The sequence below is a fragment of the Cebus imitator genome, unplaced genomic scaffold, assembly GCF_001604975.1.
Source record: "Cebus imitator isolate Cc_AM_T3 unplaced genomic scaffold, Cebus_imitator-1.0 Scaffold261, whole genome shotgun sequence".
NCBI classification, from domain to species: Eukaryota; Metazoa; Chordata; class Mammalia; order Primates; family Cebidae; genus Cebus; species Cebus imitator.
In genome coordinates, this window is record NW_016107576.1 from 323,023 (window position 1) to 342,094 (window position 19,072).

At 34.0% G+C, this 19,072-nt stretch overlaps 1 protein-coding gene across 1 annotated transcript in view; it reads right to left on the bottom strand.

Moving 5' to 3' along the window:
• Positions 1-19,072, bottom strand: part of TTLL7 (tubulin tyrosine ligase like 7) — a 127,603-nt gene that overhangs the window by 68,163 nt on the left and 40,368 nt on the right. The window contains exons 2-8 of the mRNA XM_017499803.2: positions 15,817-16,017; positions 15,461-15,592; positions 13,790-13,911; positions 12,885-12,952; positions 11,340-11,498; positions 7,083-7,299; positions 2,573-2,737 (exon numbers count right to left, since the gene is read on the bottom strand). Of these exons, the coding sequence (XP_017355292.1) occupies positions 2,573-2,737; positions 7,083-7,299; positions 11,340-11,498; positions 12,885-12,952; positions 13,790-13,911; positions 15,461-15,592; positions 15,817-15,841 (888 nt within the window). The 5' untranslated portion in view covers positions 15,842-16,017. The remainder of the gene's footprint in view (positions 1-2,572; positions 2,738-7,082; positions 7,300-11,339; positions 11,499-12,884; positions 12,953-13,789; positions 13,912-15,460; positions 15,593-15,816; positions 16,018-19,072) is intronic.

Genomic DNA, 19,072 nt, shown 5'->3' on the forward strand with positions numbered 1-19,072 from the left:
ATCAGACCCTGAATTACAAATCTGTTTTTGCTACATAGAAAATAACGTGCTTTTAGATTATAAAGGCAAGATTTCCAGTAGATGTGACAATAAGGAATGATATAAACAAATACAAATAAAATTCCACTACAGTTTTTGAGAGTTTTCAACATAATATCACTGCTTTGAAATGTGATTTGTAGATTTACACCTTAGGTATACAAAAAGCAGTAAGGATAGTTTTTTTAACGATTATACTCATTTTTAAACTCCATGGCTTGATTTTCTACTGATTTGTTATTGACCAGAACAAAAGTACATGGTTCTGTTCTTCACAAAGGGTACTAATGAATTCTGCTTTTTACATATTGATAGTTACTTTTTGAGAAACTGCCCCCCAAAATGAGGTCATTAAAAATAAGTTATAAGTTAAATTCAGGGAATTTCTAAACTAAGACATCAAAATAAAAATTTACTGCATAATTGCCTTCGTCACCTCCTCCTGCCATTCTCTTTTTATACTATCCCACTGATTCATCTTAAAGAGGTAGCTATATAAAATATACCAATTCTTAATAAAGACAGCCAATTTTCAAATAATTACATAAATGGAGACAGTTGTTTGACAAAATAATTATAATAAAAGTACTTGAAATGCTAGGTTTATTAATTAACTGATTATTTATAGATGATTAATATACATTCTAACATAGCCAAGAATGAGGCAAAATTTGCCCACTTATAGACAAGACCATGAACTGTGTCAGAGCTTAATAGGCCCACATTGGCTATGTTTGGGTCATATCTAAAAACTATACTTAAGGTCCTAACAGAAAGTTAATTTCCATAACCTCTCAGTAGTATTAGTCTTGCTTGTATACATTCTCTTAATTCAATTGTGTGGGGAAAACAGCACTTAAAACCAGTATATGTAAAGCTAATGACCCTCATTATTCTCTCTGGTTCACTCCATACCTGCCTCACCAAAGAAGCCCAACAGGTTCTACCTTTTCACAAAGATGTCCTCAAAAAGCCAAATCCATATGACAGTTAAAAATGTGTACAGAAAAAAAAAAAAAGAATGCCAGAGAATATATAAAACTTTCTTGGTCCCACTGAGCAATAGGCCAATTCATTGAATTATCATCAGACAGAAGATTGTATGATCTTCCATCAATGAACTACGGTCCAAAATTACTGAATTTCACCATTTTGATGCTTCTGATCCACTATGATAGTAAACTGTCATTAGAATAGTTTTTGGAATTTCCACAAAATTGGCCTTGAGAAAATAATTACATCAATAAACAAATGCAGCATTATTGTGATCCAATTTCTCATTTACATGCATTTCATCTCTCAGGAAGCTATAATCAAAAGTTAACAAATTGTTGGTTATCTGACCAAATTCAGATGACAAACACTTTTGTTTGAGTCCCAACATTTTTAAAATTCTTGAGTCCACTGCCAACATTTAAAATCATTTATGTCATTTATATCATTTACACATAATTAACCAACAAGTTAGAAGAATGTGCCCCACCGGGCTTAAAATATCATTGGCACCAACAGGCTGGTGCTGAGTGGTGGCTACCTCCTTCAGACCTCTCCTGATTTTCAAATTATCAGAGTTCCAGAACAACCTAGTTTCTTCTCTCCAGACCACTTCACTCCTTCTTACTTGCCTGACACCTAAGGACCTTTGGATATACGGCCTGTGATATAGAAAGTAAGGTAAAAATGTCAACAAACAAAATAATCAACAAAAGGATAAACAGAGTCATGTGCCATAAAAGAGCATTTTGGTTAACAGTGAATAGCATATTCAACAGTGGTCATATAAGATTATAATACTGTATTTTTACTGTACCTGATCTATGTTTAGATATACAGTCTTTACCATTGTCTTACAATCACCTACACTATTCAGTACAGCAATAATTTTTGTTTTTGTTTTTGTTTTTGAGGCCGAGTCTTGCTCTGTCACCCAGGCTGGAGTGCAGTGGTGCGATCTCAGCTCACCACAACATCTGCCTCCTGGGTTCAAGCAATTCTCCTGCCTCAGCCTCCCGAATAGCTGGGATTACAGGAGCATGCCACCACATTCTGCTAATTTTTTTATATTTTTGGTAGAGATGTGGTTTCACCATGTTGGCCAGGCTGGCCTCAAATTCCTGACCTCAAATGATCCACTCATCTCAGCCTCCCAAAGTGCTGGGATTACAGGAGTGAGCCACTGCGCCCAGCCTAGCACAGTAATATTTTGTACGTTTTTAGACTAGGAGCCACAGGCTATACCGTGTACAGGCTATACCATAGTCTAGGTGTGTAGTGGGCTACTCCTATTTTAGATTTGTGTAAATACAATCTGTGATGTCTGCACAATGACAAAATCACCCAAGGATGCATTTCTCAGAATGCATCCCTGTTGTTAAGCAGTGTGTCTCTGTAGAATGATCTGATTTTTCTCTCTAGTCATCTCAATTAGAGAAAACCAAGTTCAATCAACGCTTAATGAACTTTCATGGCCTGATGGTGCTTCAGATTACTGCTGAGGAAAGACAGTTATAATTGTGGAATGGCATAATCTTACTGAAATATCACTCCAAAACTTAGCAACATCATGTTGATTTGCTTGCAGGAATTCTGTAAACCATTTGATGGAACGTTTGCTGCCTTTGTTCTCAGTCTCATCCCGTTCAAAATGCTCATTATGCTTGTTCACGGAGTAGTTTGTCAGATGCATGTATAACTGGGTCTGTAACAAGTAAGAACAAAAGTTGTTACCACCTATGGCATCCTAGAACTGTGAGGTTTCAGAGGAAAAAAACACACTCAAAGACTAAAGAAAGTCTTAAAGTTTAAACTATAGAGATAACAATTTCATGATTATTTAGATAATATCCCAATTAAATGGAATGGCACATTTCTCTTAAAAGGATTTAGAATGTAACCATCTACAGGATTACTTTACAATACTATTCAAAATATATTTACCATTAAAAAGTATCAAATTAACAAAACTATCGAGAGTAATTAAAATCTGAAGCTACATATTGCTAAGCAAGATAAATGATCTCAGTTTGTTCTTGTTAATTTGTCTGTTTTCAATGTTTTCAGCTCTCATAGTTTTCAGCCAAATCTGTTTTGGGAAAGGAATTTTCTGAGAGAACATTCTATGTCCTTTCAAAGAAAAATAAAAATAAAAATGCAAATAACATAAGTCAAGAGGCAGGAGCACCAAACACAACCTCGGCACACCCATACTGACTGGGAGGTTCCTTTAGTTCAGTATCAGACAGAGTGCACTTGGAGTGAGCAGACAGAATGTACCACATAATACTGTGCAGGTGTCCAGTATGGTATTGTGCTCCATATTGGAACTCTACATTTTCGTCTCTTTATAATCTTACATTTGTTGATACTATTTTCCTTAAGTAAACCTGAAAAAAATCCAAAGTTTAAAACTCCTCATAATTGTCAATTAATATGCATCTAATGTCTTTTTATTAAGCTAGCAGAAGCATTCATAAAATCTATCTTTAATTCCTACCCTCGTCATGATCCTAAAGATTACTTTAGATAGCAATGTTGTATCACAATTAAAATATACTTCATTCACATAATTATTATTTTGAGTTGTTAATAACCAACATAATTCATGTCATATTTGATTTTCACTGCAGTTCCTTAAGTTTATGGTATTGAAATCTTTAAAACAAGAAGGCAGAAATGATCATTTGAGGTACGTGTTGTTTATTAATCCATGTGCCTACTACTAATTAAAAATTTATTTTTTTATTCATTAAACAATGTTTAAGGAACACCTACTATCTACAGCAATGTCTGCTGGGCACTGTGCATACAAAAACAACAAAATAAATAACAGTCTCTATCCTTACAAAACAGGAAAAGCTTTAAATTAAATGATACTTAAAAGAAACAGGATAGATCTTATGCTTGCCTAATTCTAAATGCTTAAAGAAATATAAAATTAATCAAGCTTAGCATTTCCTAGTTTCCAAAACATAAATTTTCTTTAACTTTTAAAGAAGAAGTTTGGAAAATAATTTTGTAAGAAAGTCTTTATTTGGCAAGAATTTATTAAAATTAATAATACTAATAACACTAGCTAATCTAATGAAAAATTAAGTAAGTGAACTTTGCATTTTTCTTTAATAGTATATTTGTAAATGGATTGGAAATTCCACAACTTCACATTTACCTTGACAAAAATAGACATCTAAGCAGTTCACTGCCAGTTAGTCATTTGCAAGAAACAGAAGCAAAAGCAGCTATGAACCATATAGCAATCTGCAAGGAGTGAAAATAATATAACCATAGCCCATCCTGTTTTTCAGCATGTAGGCTTGATATAATAAATTGGTGTACACAAAATTTTTCAAGGAATGGCCAACCACTATACCAGTAGCAAAAAAATGAACGTTTATTATATTTCAATGTTTGAAATTCTGTCTTATAATCTCCTTATATGTAGTTTATGAACATTTAATTCTTATAGAAATAATACAGCTCAATATAAAATAAATGCTCACTATTTTAAAAATTTGAAATAAGAAGAAGGAAAAAATCTGAGCAAACTGCCATCCAGAAATAACAAATGAGCACTTTGGTTTAATTTCTCTAGTCTTTTTTTCTAAACTTATTTTTAACATAACTGGTCTCACTTTACACACACTGTGACCATACTGTATCAATGTTATCTGTGTTATCTGAAATATATCTCAAATCTATGCTCTTATTCTTGGTCCAGACCCACTGCTACTATTTCAGTTCAAGTCCTTTTTCCTTCCATATGTGGTCAGACTAGAATACCACTTCACATATTATTCAAAATATATGTAACTTCTTGTCTCTCTTACTCTAATCATTCCCATCCATCTCCACCCCCCTCTCACATTCCAGACCAGGGGGCCATTCCTTCTTTCATTTGTGTAAAACCTTTCAATCCTTCCATCCTAAGTCAAATTCTAAAATCCTAGAAAAGGACTACAAAGCCTTACCTTAGAAGACCTAGCTTCTAGGACTCACCATCCTCATCCCTGAACAGGCAGGCCCTCCTTCTTAGTCTATACTTCAGCCATACTGATTTTGTTTGCTTTCTCCACACATGCCATACTCTGTCTTACCTCTGAGCCACTCTTTTGCCTGGTGCTCCATCCAACACCACCCTATGCCTGAACATGGATAACTCTTCATTATTCAGATTTCAATTTATAAAACATTCCCTCTCTAAAATTTATCTCCAACAGCTATGTGCCCCTGCTACGCACTGCCATTGTGCTCTCAGTTTCTTAGGCCATCACACTTACCACCAGATATTATAATTGCTTATTTTATTTTCTGCCTCCCCATTAGACTGTTGCTTCTGTGAGGTCAAGCACTGTATCTGTCTGGTCATTTTTTCCAAAACCAGCACAATGCCCAGAATGTAGTAGAGTTCAAGCATTACTTGGTGATTGGCTATATCCAAACCTTATAACCTTTAATAATATTACTTTCTTTTTTTTTTCTTTATTATTATTATTATTATTATTATACTTTAAGTTCTGGGGTACATGTGCAGAACATGCAGGTTTGTTACATAGGTAATGTTTCTTTCTATTAACTTCTTTTCCTATGAAAATTTGACAGTTTCCTTATTCTTCCTTGGCCAGGTTTACAACATTTTTCAATTTATTGAACATAGTGTAAGGCTGGTTGCCTCGCTGGGAGTTTGGACACGCCCACCTCCCTCCCGCTTGAAAATTGCATTATCAGAATATGCCCATCACCTAACCCCACCCTTGGAAATCCCCTCTGCACTCGGCACCTAATCCCACCCTTGGAAATCCCCTCTGCACTCGGCACCTAACCCCACCCTTGGACATCCCCTCTGCACTCCGCACTTAGCCCGCTCACCAGAAATCCCACCTACCTACCAATAGCAGCTCACCCCATCCACATCCTATTTCTCCAAATCCAATCAAACGCCTTCACTCCCTATAAAACCCCACTCCTGAGAGAAGTTGAGCACGACTTCCCTGGCCCCTCTCCCCGGGACCACAGAACCTTGCCCGGGAGCTGAATAAATTGGCATCTAATTTTCTTGTGCTGGCCTCAGTTTCCTCGTTTTTAACTCGGCAATAAACCTACAGAGAATAAACTTTACACATAGTACCATTTATGATCGGCCATTATTTAATGTTGAAAAATGACCACACTTCGATGGAGCTAGTTGTATACATAACATTAGGGGAGAACAACAACCAGGTCTTTGACAAATTGGGAAGCAACAATTAATTGTAATTTTATCTATAGTTAGTTACATCCAAAAATAAGTTTAGAGGTTAACTAAAGTTTAAGTATACATATAAGTTATAATTTAACTTTCTTAAACTACAAATTACAGTTATGGTTTTCATGATAAATTATAGCTATCACTTTCATAAATATGTTGTGGCTACACACAAAAAAACTTAATGGACAAATATCTACAAAGAGCTCCATTTAATAGGCTTTAAAATGTACACTGAAACTGCTAATTCATCTCAACTTCACATTTGGTCAATGTAAATTGACAGCCTTACTTCTCTTTCATTGCAACATAAATTAATAACTGCTTTCTGATAACTTGCTTTTTACTTTCTCCCACATTCAGTCTGTTCACACCCTACATGTTATACAAAGCCTGCTCAAATGCCACCTCCTCCATGAGAAGCTGAACACAAACTGACCCAACACAGCTCCAAAACACTTTATCTGTACTTCTCCATTGCATATTAGTATTATTTATAATATAGTCATTTCTATACAGGGCTACTCCACACAGATGTGTGCTTTGAAATCCAGCCTTGTGCTCACAGCATCCAGAGAGGGTACTTTTTTTCCAATTAGCCTCCAATTAGCAGATACCTTTATTTTTTAATTTTCACAAAGCTGTCTGTAAGTTAAAAGCAATCTTATTTATGCACACAATTCAATACCACAAAAACCTGAGAGAAGGAAATTTCATTTATACAATCTGTATGCCTAATGGATGCTTTAAAAATTATATATTGAACAAATGAATGAAAACATAAGTTCTGTATGGCATCACTTACCAAATTGGACTCATTAGGTGGAATGTACTTCTCTGTACCCATTCGCACAAGTCCATCATGGTAGAGAAATATTTTTAGTGGATCACATGATGTAACCAGAATATAAATTCGTAAGTCAAACTTGTAACCTTCCATTAAGAAAGGCTTTTCAATGTACTCTTGAACAATCAAATGATCCTGAGATGGAAGTTTGTCACCGTTTCTTATCAAAGAAATCCTGTGTTTAAAGAAAAAAATTAAAAGAATGATCTCATATAGAGCAAGATGTTTAAAAAATTATAGATATGCTCAAGAGGAAAATAGTGGAGTAAAGGACTCCAAAATCTGTCCCTCCACAAAAGCAATGAAGAGCAAAAGAAATAATCAACTTTTCATAACCCCAGAAACTAAGCAAAGGCTTGCAGCAAACAGAATACTTAGCTAAGAAAAAAACAGCTGGATCTGTGTCAAAGAGCTTTGTAACATTTTAACTTAATCTAGTCCCATCATCCACTCCCAGCTCAGCAGCGGCCTTGAACAGCCTCATTTTTAATACCATTACAGATCCTGGAGTGGGTAGAATGGACTATTCTTATAGTTGGCTGCTTTGACCTGTCTGGTGGCTTCCTGGAGGACCTCAAAGGGCTTGCTTTTATCTTGCCTAACTTGGAACTTTACCAGTGCTGAGGTAGCTACTTTCAGAAACAATTGTTGGAAACATTTAAAGGCAAATGTATTAGTCACTATTGTCTAGGCTGTCTAGGGCAACAGTTGGGCAGACAATAGACTAACTAAAAAGACTGGGAGGAAGGGCTGAGGAATGAAAATCTTTGAACTCTGAAAAGCTCTGACATATTCCTGAGAATCTAGACAACCAGTTGCATGCCCAAGGTTAGAAGCATGCTCAAGAAAGACCTGAGAAGGCCCTAAGCTGTCTCCTCTGGCTAACCATCAGACTCCGCACAAGCAGGAAGTTAAGGCTAAGGTAGCGCTGTAAATTATTTGTTTGCCTGTTGAAGGCATGTCCCAGCAATCACACACTCAGTCATCTACAAAGATTTAGAGTTTTTTTGTTGTTTGTTTTGTTCTGTTTAAAGAAATATCTGTCCAATTGTTAGCTGACCACTGAACTAACAGAACAGGAACTTCAGTGGCCATGCCCAGCAAAAAATACAGACTTTTAAAAAATCACTTTAGAAAGGTCACTAAACCAAGTAAACAACTACTACAATGAGATGCAACAAAAAATTGTATAGAGGAGGAAAGTCTGATTTCTAGAATTGCTATAATACTCAAAATGTTGTTTTCAACAAAATATTATGAGGCATGCAAAGAAAATGAAAGTATGGCCCATATACAGGGAAACTATCAATTAATAGAAACTGTTGCTGAGAAAGCCCAGACATTGGCTTTCCATTAGCTCTTTCAACAAATTTTAAATAGTTGATTATCCTTAGTAAGCCCAACATCATTTCAGTACAAAGAACTGAAAGAAACTATGAGAACAGTGTCTCACTAAATAGGGAATATCAGTAGTGACACAAATTTAGGGAAAAATAAAGGAAGCAAACAAATTTGGAGTTGAGAAGTATAATAACCGAGCTAAAAAAAAGTCACCAAAGGAGATAAATAATATACTTGACAAGGCATAAAAAGAATCAGAAAACTTGAGGATAAGCCAATTGACATCATCTAGTCTGAGGAACAGAAAGAAAAAAGAAGAAAAATGAACAGAGCCTACAAAAGCTGTGAAACACCATCAAGTACAGCAACACACATAATAGGAGTCTCAGAAAGAGAGAAGACCAGAGAAAAGAAAACCAAAAGAATATTTGAAGGAATACTGGCAGAAAACATCCCAATTTGGTAAAAACATTAATCAATACATCCAAGAAGCTCAATTACCTCCAAGTAGGATAAACTCAAAGAGATCAATATCAAGACACATTATAATCAAACTGTCAAAGGACACCAGAAAGGTTACTACCCCGGTAAATATAAAAGTCTCAGCCAGGTGCAGTGGCTCACACCTGTAATCCCAGCACTTTGGGAGGCCAGGGTGGGTGGAACACCAGAGGTCAGGAATTCGAGACCAGCCTGGACAACGTAGTGAAACCCCATCTCTACTCTACAAAAATTAGCCAGGCATGGTGGCATATGCCTGTAATCCCAGCTATTAGAGAGGCTGAGGCAGGAGAACCACTTGAATCCGGAAGGCGGAGGCTGCAGTCAGCCAAGATGGCACCACTGCACTCCAGCCTGGGCAACAGAGTGAAACGCCATCTCAAAAAAAAAAAAGGCTCTTTTTGTGTAGTTTTGATTTTTAACTCCTCATTTTTCCTACTGATTTTAAAGCTAACTGCATAAAACAATAGTTTTAAATCTATGCTGATGGTCACAGAAGGTGTAGAGATATAATTTACGACAATAACAACATAAAGGGAGTAAATCTATGTAGAAACAGTTTTTATACACTATTGAAACTAAGTTGGTATTAATATAAACTGGATTGTTATAAATTAAGATAATAATGGTAATTCCAGTGCAGTCTTTTTTTTTTTAAACTCAACAATATATAGTAAAAGAAATGACAAGGAAATTTAAACAGTACAGAAGAAAGTACCTATTTAACATAAAAGAGGACAGTATAGAGGAATTGAGGAACAAAAGCTACAACATACATAAATCAAGTGGCAAAATAGCCAAATATTTCCTTTTCAGTAATTACATTAAATGTAAACAGATTAACTCTTCAATAAAAGGTAGAGCTTGGCAGAATGAATTTTTTTAAAACGTGGTCCACCAATATTCTGTCCACAAGAGATACCCTTTAGAAGCAAAGACTCAAATAGATTGAAAGTGAAAGGATGAAAAAGATATTGCAATAAAACAGTAATCTGGAGTCGCAAAACTGTTACAAGAGACAAAGAATCACATTATGTAATAATAAAAAAAAGTCAATGCCTCAAGAATTTATAACAATTAGAAACATTTATGTGCCTAATAACAGAGCTCCAAAATACATGAAGCAAACAACTGTAGAATTGAAGGGAGAAACACTTCAATAATAACAGTTGGATTTTTCAATACTCTACTTTCAATAATGGACAAAATAACTAGACAGAAGATTAGCAAGGAAATGGATATAATTCAATAGATGAGAGAGGTGTTCTTTACCTAGGTCCTGCTCCATTACATGAGATAAACCCTGGGAACACATAATGCCCTTTCAGTTATCTGCTTTTCCAGCTACTTTTTTATATTGCCATGAAAATAAATTGAAAGATTATTTATTTATGTTTTAATATTAAGTATAATATATAAATATAGACATTTTGGTATAAATTTTTCACATTAAAATTGAGAAAAATGTGAAAATCAATTATTCATCACCAAAAACATTCCTTTAATGCTAACATAGAGCCAACTCAACATTAAGCAATTGATACAAAATTCCCATTAATACTATCCATTAGTTTAAAACTACCAAACCACATTTGTAAATAAAGTATGATTAGATTATGAAGTTATGATTAAAAGTTAAAAGAAAAATTTTTGAACAATAATTTACCTGGTAGCTATATTTCCAAGTATCTTTTCTCCTATAGCATTTTAAATTAAAAAATTAAAATGACTCAAGGGTATTTATTAAAAGCAGCCTTAGCCACATTTTCTTTGAAAAAGTACATTGCAGAAAACTAACATAAGTAAGCAAAAGGAAATAAGATTATTAGTTGCACATTCTATTCTCAGTTAACATGTCTAGCTCTTGGAACCTCAGTTTAAAATGTGTTCTACCTCATTTTTAATCCAATTACCATGGCTACATAAAGAAAAAACTTATTTATAAGGCAAAGAAGAGACATATTTTGCTTCAAGGTTTCTAGTTATGAAAAGAATAACTCCATTTTCATTTATTTCTCCAAGTTAGTTTTAGCTCTACTGTAGCAACTGATTTCACTCTCCAAGCCTATTAAAATTATGTGAGTTTTATGTTTTGGAAAAAAACAGAAAATACCTTTTTCCCCTTATATTTTGTTATCCCCTATTAAAGCCTCACAACCTGTTGATTTAATTTTTAAATTGAATTACTGAAGCCTGTGGGAGAGTTTAAAAGAAGAGAGATCAATAAATATTTGGTTCCAAAAATGCAATAGTTAAAAACCTCTTTCACTATTTTTTCATATTGGTACTCAACCATGAGTAATTATGCACATTTATTCTCCCCACCTCCAATTATTTTCTTTTTTTATATAATCCAAATAAAAGCAATCCTACCCATGACCCATTGCACCGTTAGCTGGTTTCACTATAAAAGTTTTCTGCTTCCGTTTTTTCTTCAATTCTTTCACATAATTTTGGAATTGAGTATATTCAGCAGGGAAGATCCATGTTCGAGGAACAAATGTATAATCCAGAGGCCGAGATTTGATCATTCTGTAAATGAGATATAAAGGGAAAAATAATTTCTATTCAAACTTGCATATATTTTCTTTCTCTGGGATACCGATATTTGCCACAAATGTTTAAATTTTCTCCACTCCTTCATTTACTTCCTCATTGATTCAGTCATTCAACAAGTGTCTATTGGGCACCTACTAAGTGTTAGACACTATTCTGGACCATGGATACATCAGTTAAAAAAAAAAAAAAAAAAAAAAAAAAAAAAAATAAATACAAAAAAAAAAAAAAAAAAAAAAAAAAAAAAAACCTTGCCCTAATATGTACTAATTTACATATTAGCACATCAAACATTTTTTTAGAGTACACACTATGTGCTAGGCATTGGGGATAGTAAGATAAATTAGTATTATCTCTGCCCTCAAGGATTGTATAGATAGGCTATTAATATTAAACAGTGTGATAGGTACACTAAAGGCGTGTAAAGCAAGGTAACATGTAGAAGGAGTCATTAACTCTGCCTCAGGGATGGGGGTAAGGAGTAGGTAATTGCTCAGGCCAGTGCCATTGACATTGCTTCTTTACAAATAATTTTGAGTCTCTAGGTCACACATAGGGAAGATTTTTTGATTACCTTTTATACTACCATGTTTTAGAGTCAGAAAGTTTACTCAATCTCTATGAAGAGAGTCCTCTTTTAAAAAAAATTCTCTCCGTTTATCACTCAACTTTCTTAAACGAAAAAAAGGCAAAAAACCATAGCCAACAGGAATATAAATTGTATAAAGTACTTATTAACAGCTTTCCCATGAAAGTGGATTGTTACTCTAAATATTGACTGCACATATAAATATCTGTGCATGTATATTCCTGGGTGAGCACATATACATGTGTCTTTGAATAAGTGTGTTCATACATGTACCTAGTACAATCCCTGGGGCATATTAAATGCTCAATAACCAATATGAACACACACACACACACACACACACACACACACACACACACACGTGGCATATAATGCAACAAATTAGTTCTTGCAAAATTTAACTGAAAATAAACAAGTATCTCTTAAATGACAGATACAGATAACCTCTTATATTTAAATGAAAAACTCTTACTAAAAAGGCAGCAAGTTGCAGTAAAGAGGCCTGAGATTCTGGAGGCTGATTCTGATCCACCTCTGCTATTAACAGTTTGCTTGAATTTGTGCAAGATATTCATTTCTCTGACCCTCATTTACCTCCTCTGCAAAGTGGAAGACTAGAACCAGAGACCTTCTAAGACTTTTATAGCTCTAAAATTCTATCACTCTCATCTAAATATCATTTCAAATCATGTAACCTTGTGAAAGATAGCACTACAGTATTTACAATATAAATTTTGAACAGGTCTTCTCCATTACAAGAAAATAAAGATTACTTGGTCATATTTCTTGCTAAGAAATCCTTCCTACAGATCTCCCCCATTCCTGGAAAATGGTTGATCCTCTGGAAAATAAAAAGGTAAATATTAATATTCTTAGTGAATTAATGATATTCATGTATATGATAATACAATTATATCCATCCTTTGAGTTTTATATTTTAATAAACTTCCAATTATTAATCTAAAAGATTTAGCATTCAATGACCTACAGTGAATTTGTAGAATTAAGTATGATAATAAGAAAATAAAACTGCAAAATTTTAAAGTAATCTCAAAAGAGTATTTACATAGAGAGTAAAGTTATAATTTTCTAATTTGAACAGTGGTAATTCAATACTGCAATTACTTTGTTATTCTAGATTCCCTGTATTCACAGAAATACGCACTGGTAAAAATGACTTATTTGTTCACTACTATCAATTTTATATTACCTTCTAAACTAATAAATGAAAGTCTATACAAACTGTCAATTCTCTAAAATTCCTCGTATTTGGCTTTTTAGTTTGATGTCTATTTTCTTCTGACTATAAGTTTGTACTATGTTCTAAAAATAAATGAAACCAGATTACACATAGCTGACATCACAAGGTATTTCTGCATCCTGGTCTCCCTATGCAATCTATTCTACATCTTTAAGTGCAATGTAAAGCACCATCTTAGGAAGAGGTTTCCTCTATTGATTCTTCCCTAAAGATAGAAAGAGGTTAACAGTTAAGTTTGAAAAAGATTCAGGCTTAATGCAGATACTCAATACAACTGGATAGCAACTAAACAGGTTATTCAGGTGAGTTAGAACTGGAATTTAATATAGCAACAGATTAAGAATCTATCTAAAAAAATTATACTGGAATCTATAACACATTCCTCATATGAATAATTGGTCATGATTAGTTTCCTACCTGATAATTTTGCAGCTCTGAAATTTTCTCCTGCTGAACAGCAGAATCATACCATATAAGATTACTTGTTTCATCCTCATCTGGAGTTTTCATAAATCCCATTTCATCTATTACTAAACGAACTGCAAGTAAACCATTAAGTTAAAGCAAAATTAAAATACTTCTGAAATATATTCAATGCAGAAACATTTTTCTAGATAAATTTTAGTTCACAGTATTTCATTTGGAAAATATCTATTAGTTACAGCATAACCTTATTTTTAGTTACAACAGTTTTATCTAGGGCCAAATTATACTCAGTAGTAACTGAGAACTGTTTTTCTGTTGCACCCAAAATCCTTCCTTTCGATCTTCTCAGATTTAACAGGTACACAAAACTGCCAAAGGGTTTAGTGATTATTTATGGTACAAGGAAAACATACACAGCTGAGACAATACCGCTACTCAGGAAAATGTACTTTTTGTAGCTTTTTGTGACCTTGGGCTAGGTACAAAAAAACAAAAGTAAAAATATCCCGATCATCAGACCTATCCCATACTTTCCACCTCCCTAGTTCAAATTATTTTTAGTACTTAAAATCAACTCACCTGTGTTTACTTAGAACGTGAAATAATAAAGCAAAATTCACAGGAGAGATTTGGATTTGGTACTTCACTGCTCCCAATCCTCTAATCCTACTGGAAATGTTTATGCTCAGAAGAAGGCTTCCTTTTTAGTACAAACTATTCATGTGTTTCTCTCTGATCTAGAACTTACAATTAATATATTGGCATTTTTCTTCCATTCAATTTCAAGTGTGAAATAAAGATAAGCAGAACACTTAGGATAATTTTTGGCTTCCAACAGAATCCTAAGGCTTAACAGAGTGGTGCAGTCCCAGGTAACAGTGTACAATCACAAGAGTTGGGGAAAGGGACATTCTCTCTGATCTGTCACAGACCACCATGCAGCTTTGGCATCCTGAGGAGTCAGCAGCTGCTGTGCCACCTAGAGCTCATGTAGAGAGCAAGAGCAATAGCAACACAGACTAGAAGACTTCCTTAACTGGCTCACAAACAGAAAACAATGACAAATTCAGAAGAGCATGTCAGGAGCACATCTGTTACTGAGTATATGAAAGACACTGCCTGCAGCATCTCAAAGATACCTGGGAAGACCTTGGTGAGATAAATGGAACTCCTCCTGGCAGTTACGTTTGGAAGTAATGCAATGCGTTACTTAAATTTGGGTATTTATGTATATACAAACCCATGAGGCTGGGAACATTCAGGTTATATTTGAATATTGGAAAAGATCCATTTTTTCCTTACATTAATAAATTCAAATTTGTCAGGTCAGTCATATATAAACCTATTTTATTATGAAATTCAAACCTTGGAGAGCTGACAAAATTAAACTTCAAAGAAAAATAGAATGCCAAGTCCCTTTTTTCAGCTAAGCTGTTTAATCATATTTATGTTTAAACTGAAATTTTAGAAATCAGTTGAAATATTTGTAAGGATATTATCCTCTACCGCGTGAATCCTTCTAACATATTACAAATTTTATAGAAGGCATTTAAAAATCCATTACATAAAAGATAGTTATCTCTCTGGATTTCTACATTGCTTTTAACAATCAGTTTTTCCAGCAATTATGAGAATCCCACGATTGATTCTAAGGAAACCTACCAATTTCAAACTTTGTCCCAGCAACATTTGCTGTAATAGTTCCCTTCTTTTTCTTCTTTCTGACTTTCCTTTTCATTGTGCTTTGATAAGGTAATTCTGTATTCAAATCCAGGGGAGAGGATCCCTGAATAACTTTTTAAAAAAATGTAAAATAATCAGATGGCACTTAAATAACAAAAATATGTACCAGAGAACACAAATACCATGTTCCCCACCCCCTGCCACACACACACACACACACACACACACACACACACACACGGGGAAATTATAAATCCTGGTACTTTAAAAGCCCCTAATTAATTTTAATACTTTTAAAAAATAGCATATTTTTTAACATAAGTCAATTTCCTTACCTCCTTCTTGAGGCAGAGACGGCATTATTGCCTGTGCTGATTAGCAAGCAGTATGTGCTGCTGTACCAAACTCTCAGGAAATCTGGAAATTCCACATTAGTCTAAGTAGGATATGGCCCCAAATCACTGAAAGTTCCTATCATATTATCTTGGTAGAATCCTCAGATTTCAGGATACCAAATTTATGGGATAATACGGTACCTGCAGTGATTTTAAAACAAGGTCATTTAGAAAACAACTTTTTTGAAATTTTTTTCATATATGTGAAGATTATTCTTTTTAAAAATCAAGTAAGGTGAAAGTTAATATGTGACATCAACAAATAATTGTTAATTAGTTTATTAAACATTATCCAAAATGCCAAATAATGGTTTCCTATCCTGAAAGAATGCATAGTGTAGGTGAAGAAGTTTTAAGTCATATGTCATACTTATATGCAATGAATAATATATTATACACAAACAATAACAACAATAACAATATTCACTACCATTTATTGAACACTTACTATCTTAGGCATTTATATTATATCATTTAATCTTTCAACAAATCAGTAAGGTAGAAGTAGAAGCTTTTATCCCCATCTTACAGATAAGTAAGTTGAACTTAGGAAGGACAAATTATTTTGTGTATCTTTACAATGAAAATTTCAACACAGAGATTAAAATGAAGATCCTTCTAACATCAATACCAGAGTCCCTTATTTAGAAACTCATACAACCTTCAACCCAATGCCTGAAATACTGCTTTTAATATGAGACAGTGAAAAATGCCAGGCAGGGTAGAGGTCACATGTTGACAGAATGCAGAGAAATGGTTCCCTTATAAGGAAGTAGGGGGGATGACTTAATAAAGTAAACCACATCTTGAATTGTGCCTTAAAAAATGAGAACAGTTTTGAAGGACAGAAAATGGGTGGGGTCATTATTATGATGATTTCATTGGGCACACAGAGAAATGCAATAATGAATGAACTAATTTGATCTGGCTACATCTCAACATGGCCTATATTACATTTTGCTTATATTTTCATTGTAAATATATGAACACAGGCATTTATGCCTTAATGATACTGTATTGCTCAGTATGTACTATCAACTTTCTCATTTCTCCTTCATATTGTAAGAGTCTTTCAGTTCTTGTAAAATGTCTATAAACACAATGAAAAATTATAAAACCTATTATGATAAGCAAAGGTATAATATCAACAACTTAATCAGATTTTCAAGTTTATCCAGAAACATCCAAACATTCAGTTATCTAAAATGTGACTCCTATACCACCCCAATATTCATTATTAACAATGTTTCATTATTAATTGAAGTTTAGGGTTTTATTTGTTCTCAGGTATCATTTGTACTAAAATGATTCTCCAGTATAATTCAATATTGAAACTAGGGAACTGTTATTTATTACAGACTAACTGTAGGTAGGCATTCTATTAAGCATTTAAAATATTTTATCTCATTAGCAAATTTTGAATTTAGGTATCATTTCTGCCCATTTTCCAGATATAGAAACCAAGGCTAGATAGGTCAAATAAATCAAGGTAACACAGCTTAGAAATAGAAAACCCGGACTCTAAACCCAATTCTAATTATTCTATTCATTAAGATCCACTATTTTCAGACCCCATGCTAACATAATATATAGACATATGAGAAGTTTGCAGCCCTATGGCAGTACATACCGCAAGATATGGCCATATTCTGGGAATTCGCAATACTTTCAATAGTAAATTCATGGTAAAATATCTCTAAACTGATCTCAACTCTCAGTGCCAAGCTGGAAACATACTAGATCACTTCTCAGAAAAGAAAAAAAGAGTAGTAAAACGTTTAATTGAGTTTCTTTCTGGAGGCTCCCTGAAACCTCAAGGAGGTAACTATTCGAGTTTACAAGTTTTTTGTCCAACATCTTGTTACTGGAGTAAACAAAGCTCCCCTTTACAGTAACAGAATGCTTATTCCATTAAAAGTAGGTGACAAAAGTCAACAAGACTTTGAAAACAATGTTTGCCTAACTACACTAGGTTCTAAAAACAAATTTGTTAACTTTTGACTTAAATAATAAGCCAAATGACTGACTGTACAAAGTTGAAAACAAGAACTTTCATCCCTTCCCCAAGGCATATGGGAATATAAAGTTCTTAAAATTATACTATCCGTATGTGCACTTTACTTAATTCCATTTATGCTTTAGTCAAACTGCTTTAACAAACTCAAGGACTTCATTCTACCATGGCAATTCTAATTAGCTTTATTCTAAGCAAGAGATTTGAAATGACAGATTTATCCCACTACTCAGCTGAAACCATAGTTACCTGCTTTCCCAAAGCAGAAAACATGTTTCAGTTACCTCTGAAATACTTTAAGCCAATGGCTTCTCTACCTTGGCTGCAAAGCAGAATTACCTGAATGAGGAGCTTTTAAAAATCCTGCTGCCCAGGCCATACCCCAGAACCAAGTGGGGCCCAACCATTAGCATTTTTAAAACTCTCCACGTGATTCCAGGGCAGCCAAAGTTGAGAACCTCTAATGTAAGCACACAACGACATTGAAACAAGTAACAGCTAAATACAACAACACATGAAATTATAAGAGAAAAAGTAAAAGAAAACTCATAACTTTTTTTAAAAAGCCAAATGGGTAAAAATTATCTACAAAAATTATGTTTTCCTGTCTAGTTCAAAAAAAAAAACAAACTGAGAAAATGAATTTGAAGGTGAGCACAAAATGATTAAGACAAAGAAACAGAATTTATTTACAAAAGGAATTAATTTTCCAAAATTTCAAGCAAATGTTAACCTTAAACATAGAACTGCCAAGCACCAATAGATACACAAAATAGATACAAAACCAAAATAATTCCAGTGTATTTGTGCTAGAGTACCCTTTTGTCCCTATTCTTCTGTTGAGCTTCTACCACACTTAAAATCCACATAAAATACCACTTTTTCCAGAACGCTCTCTGATTATATCTGAAGAAGTCATTTCTCCCTCTTCTGGTCTGAGACCTTATTTGTACCCCTATCATAATCACCTGCCAAGAAGATGGTTTTTCTCCTATCTTGTTCACTCCTCCATTCCCAAGTCCTAGAATAGTGCCTGACCATAGTGTTCAATAAGCACTTATTAATGAGCGCTATAGTTTGAATATTTGCGTCCCTCCAAAATTCATGTTGAAACATAGTCCCCAATGAGATAGTATGATGACTTAGGACCTTTAGAAGGTGATTGGATCCTGAGGGCTTCTT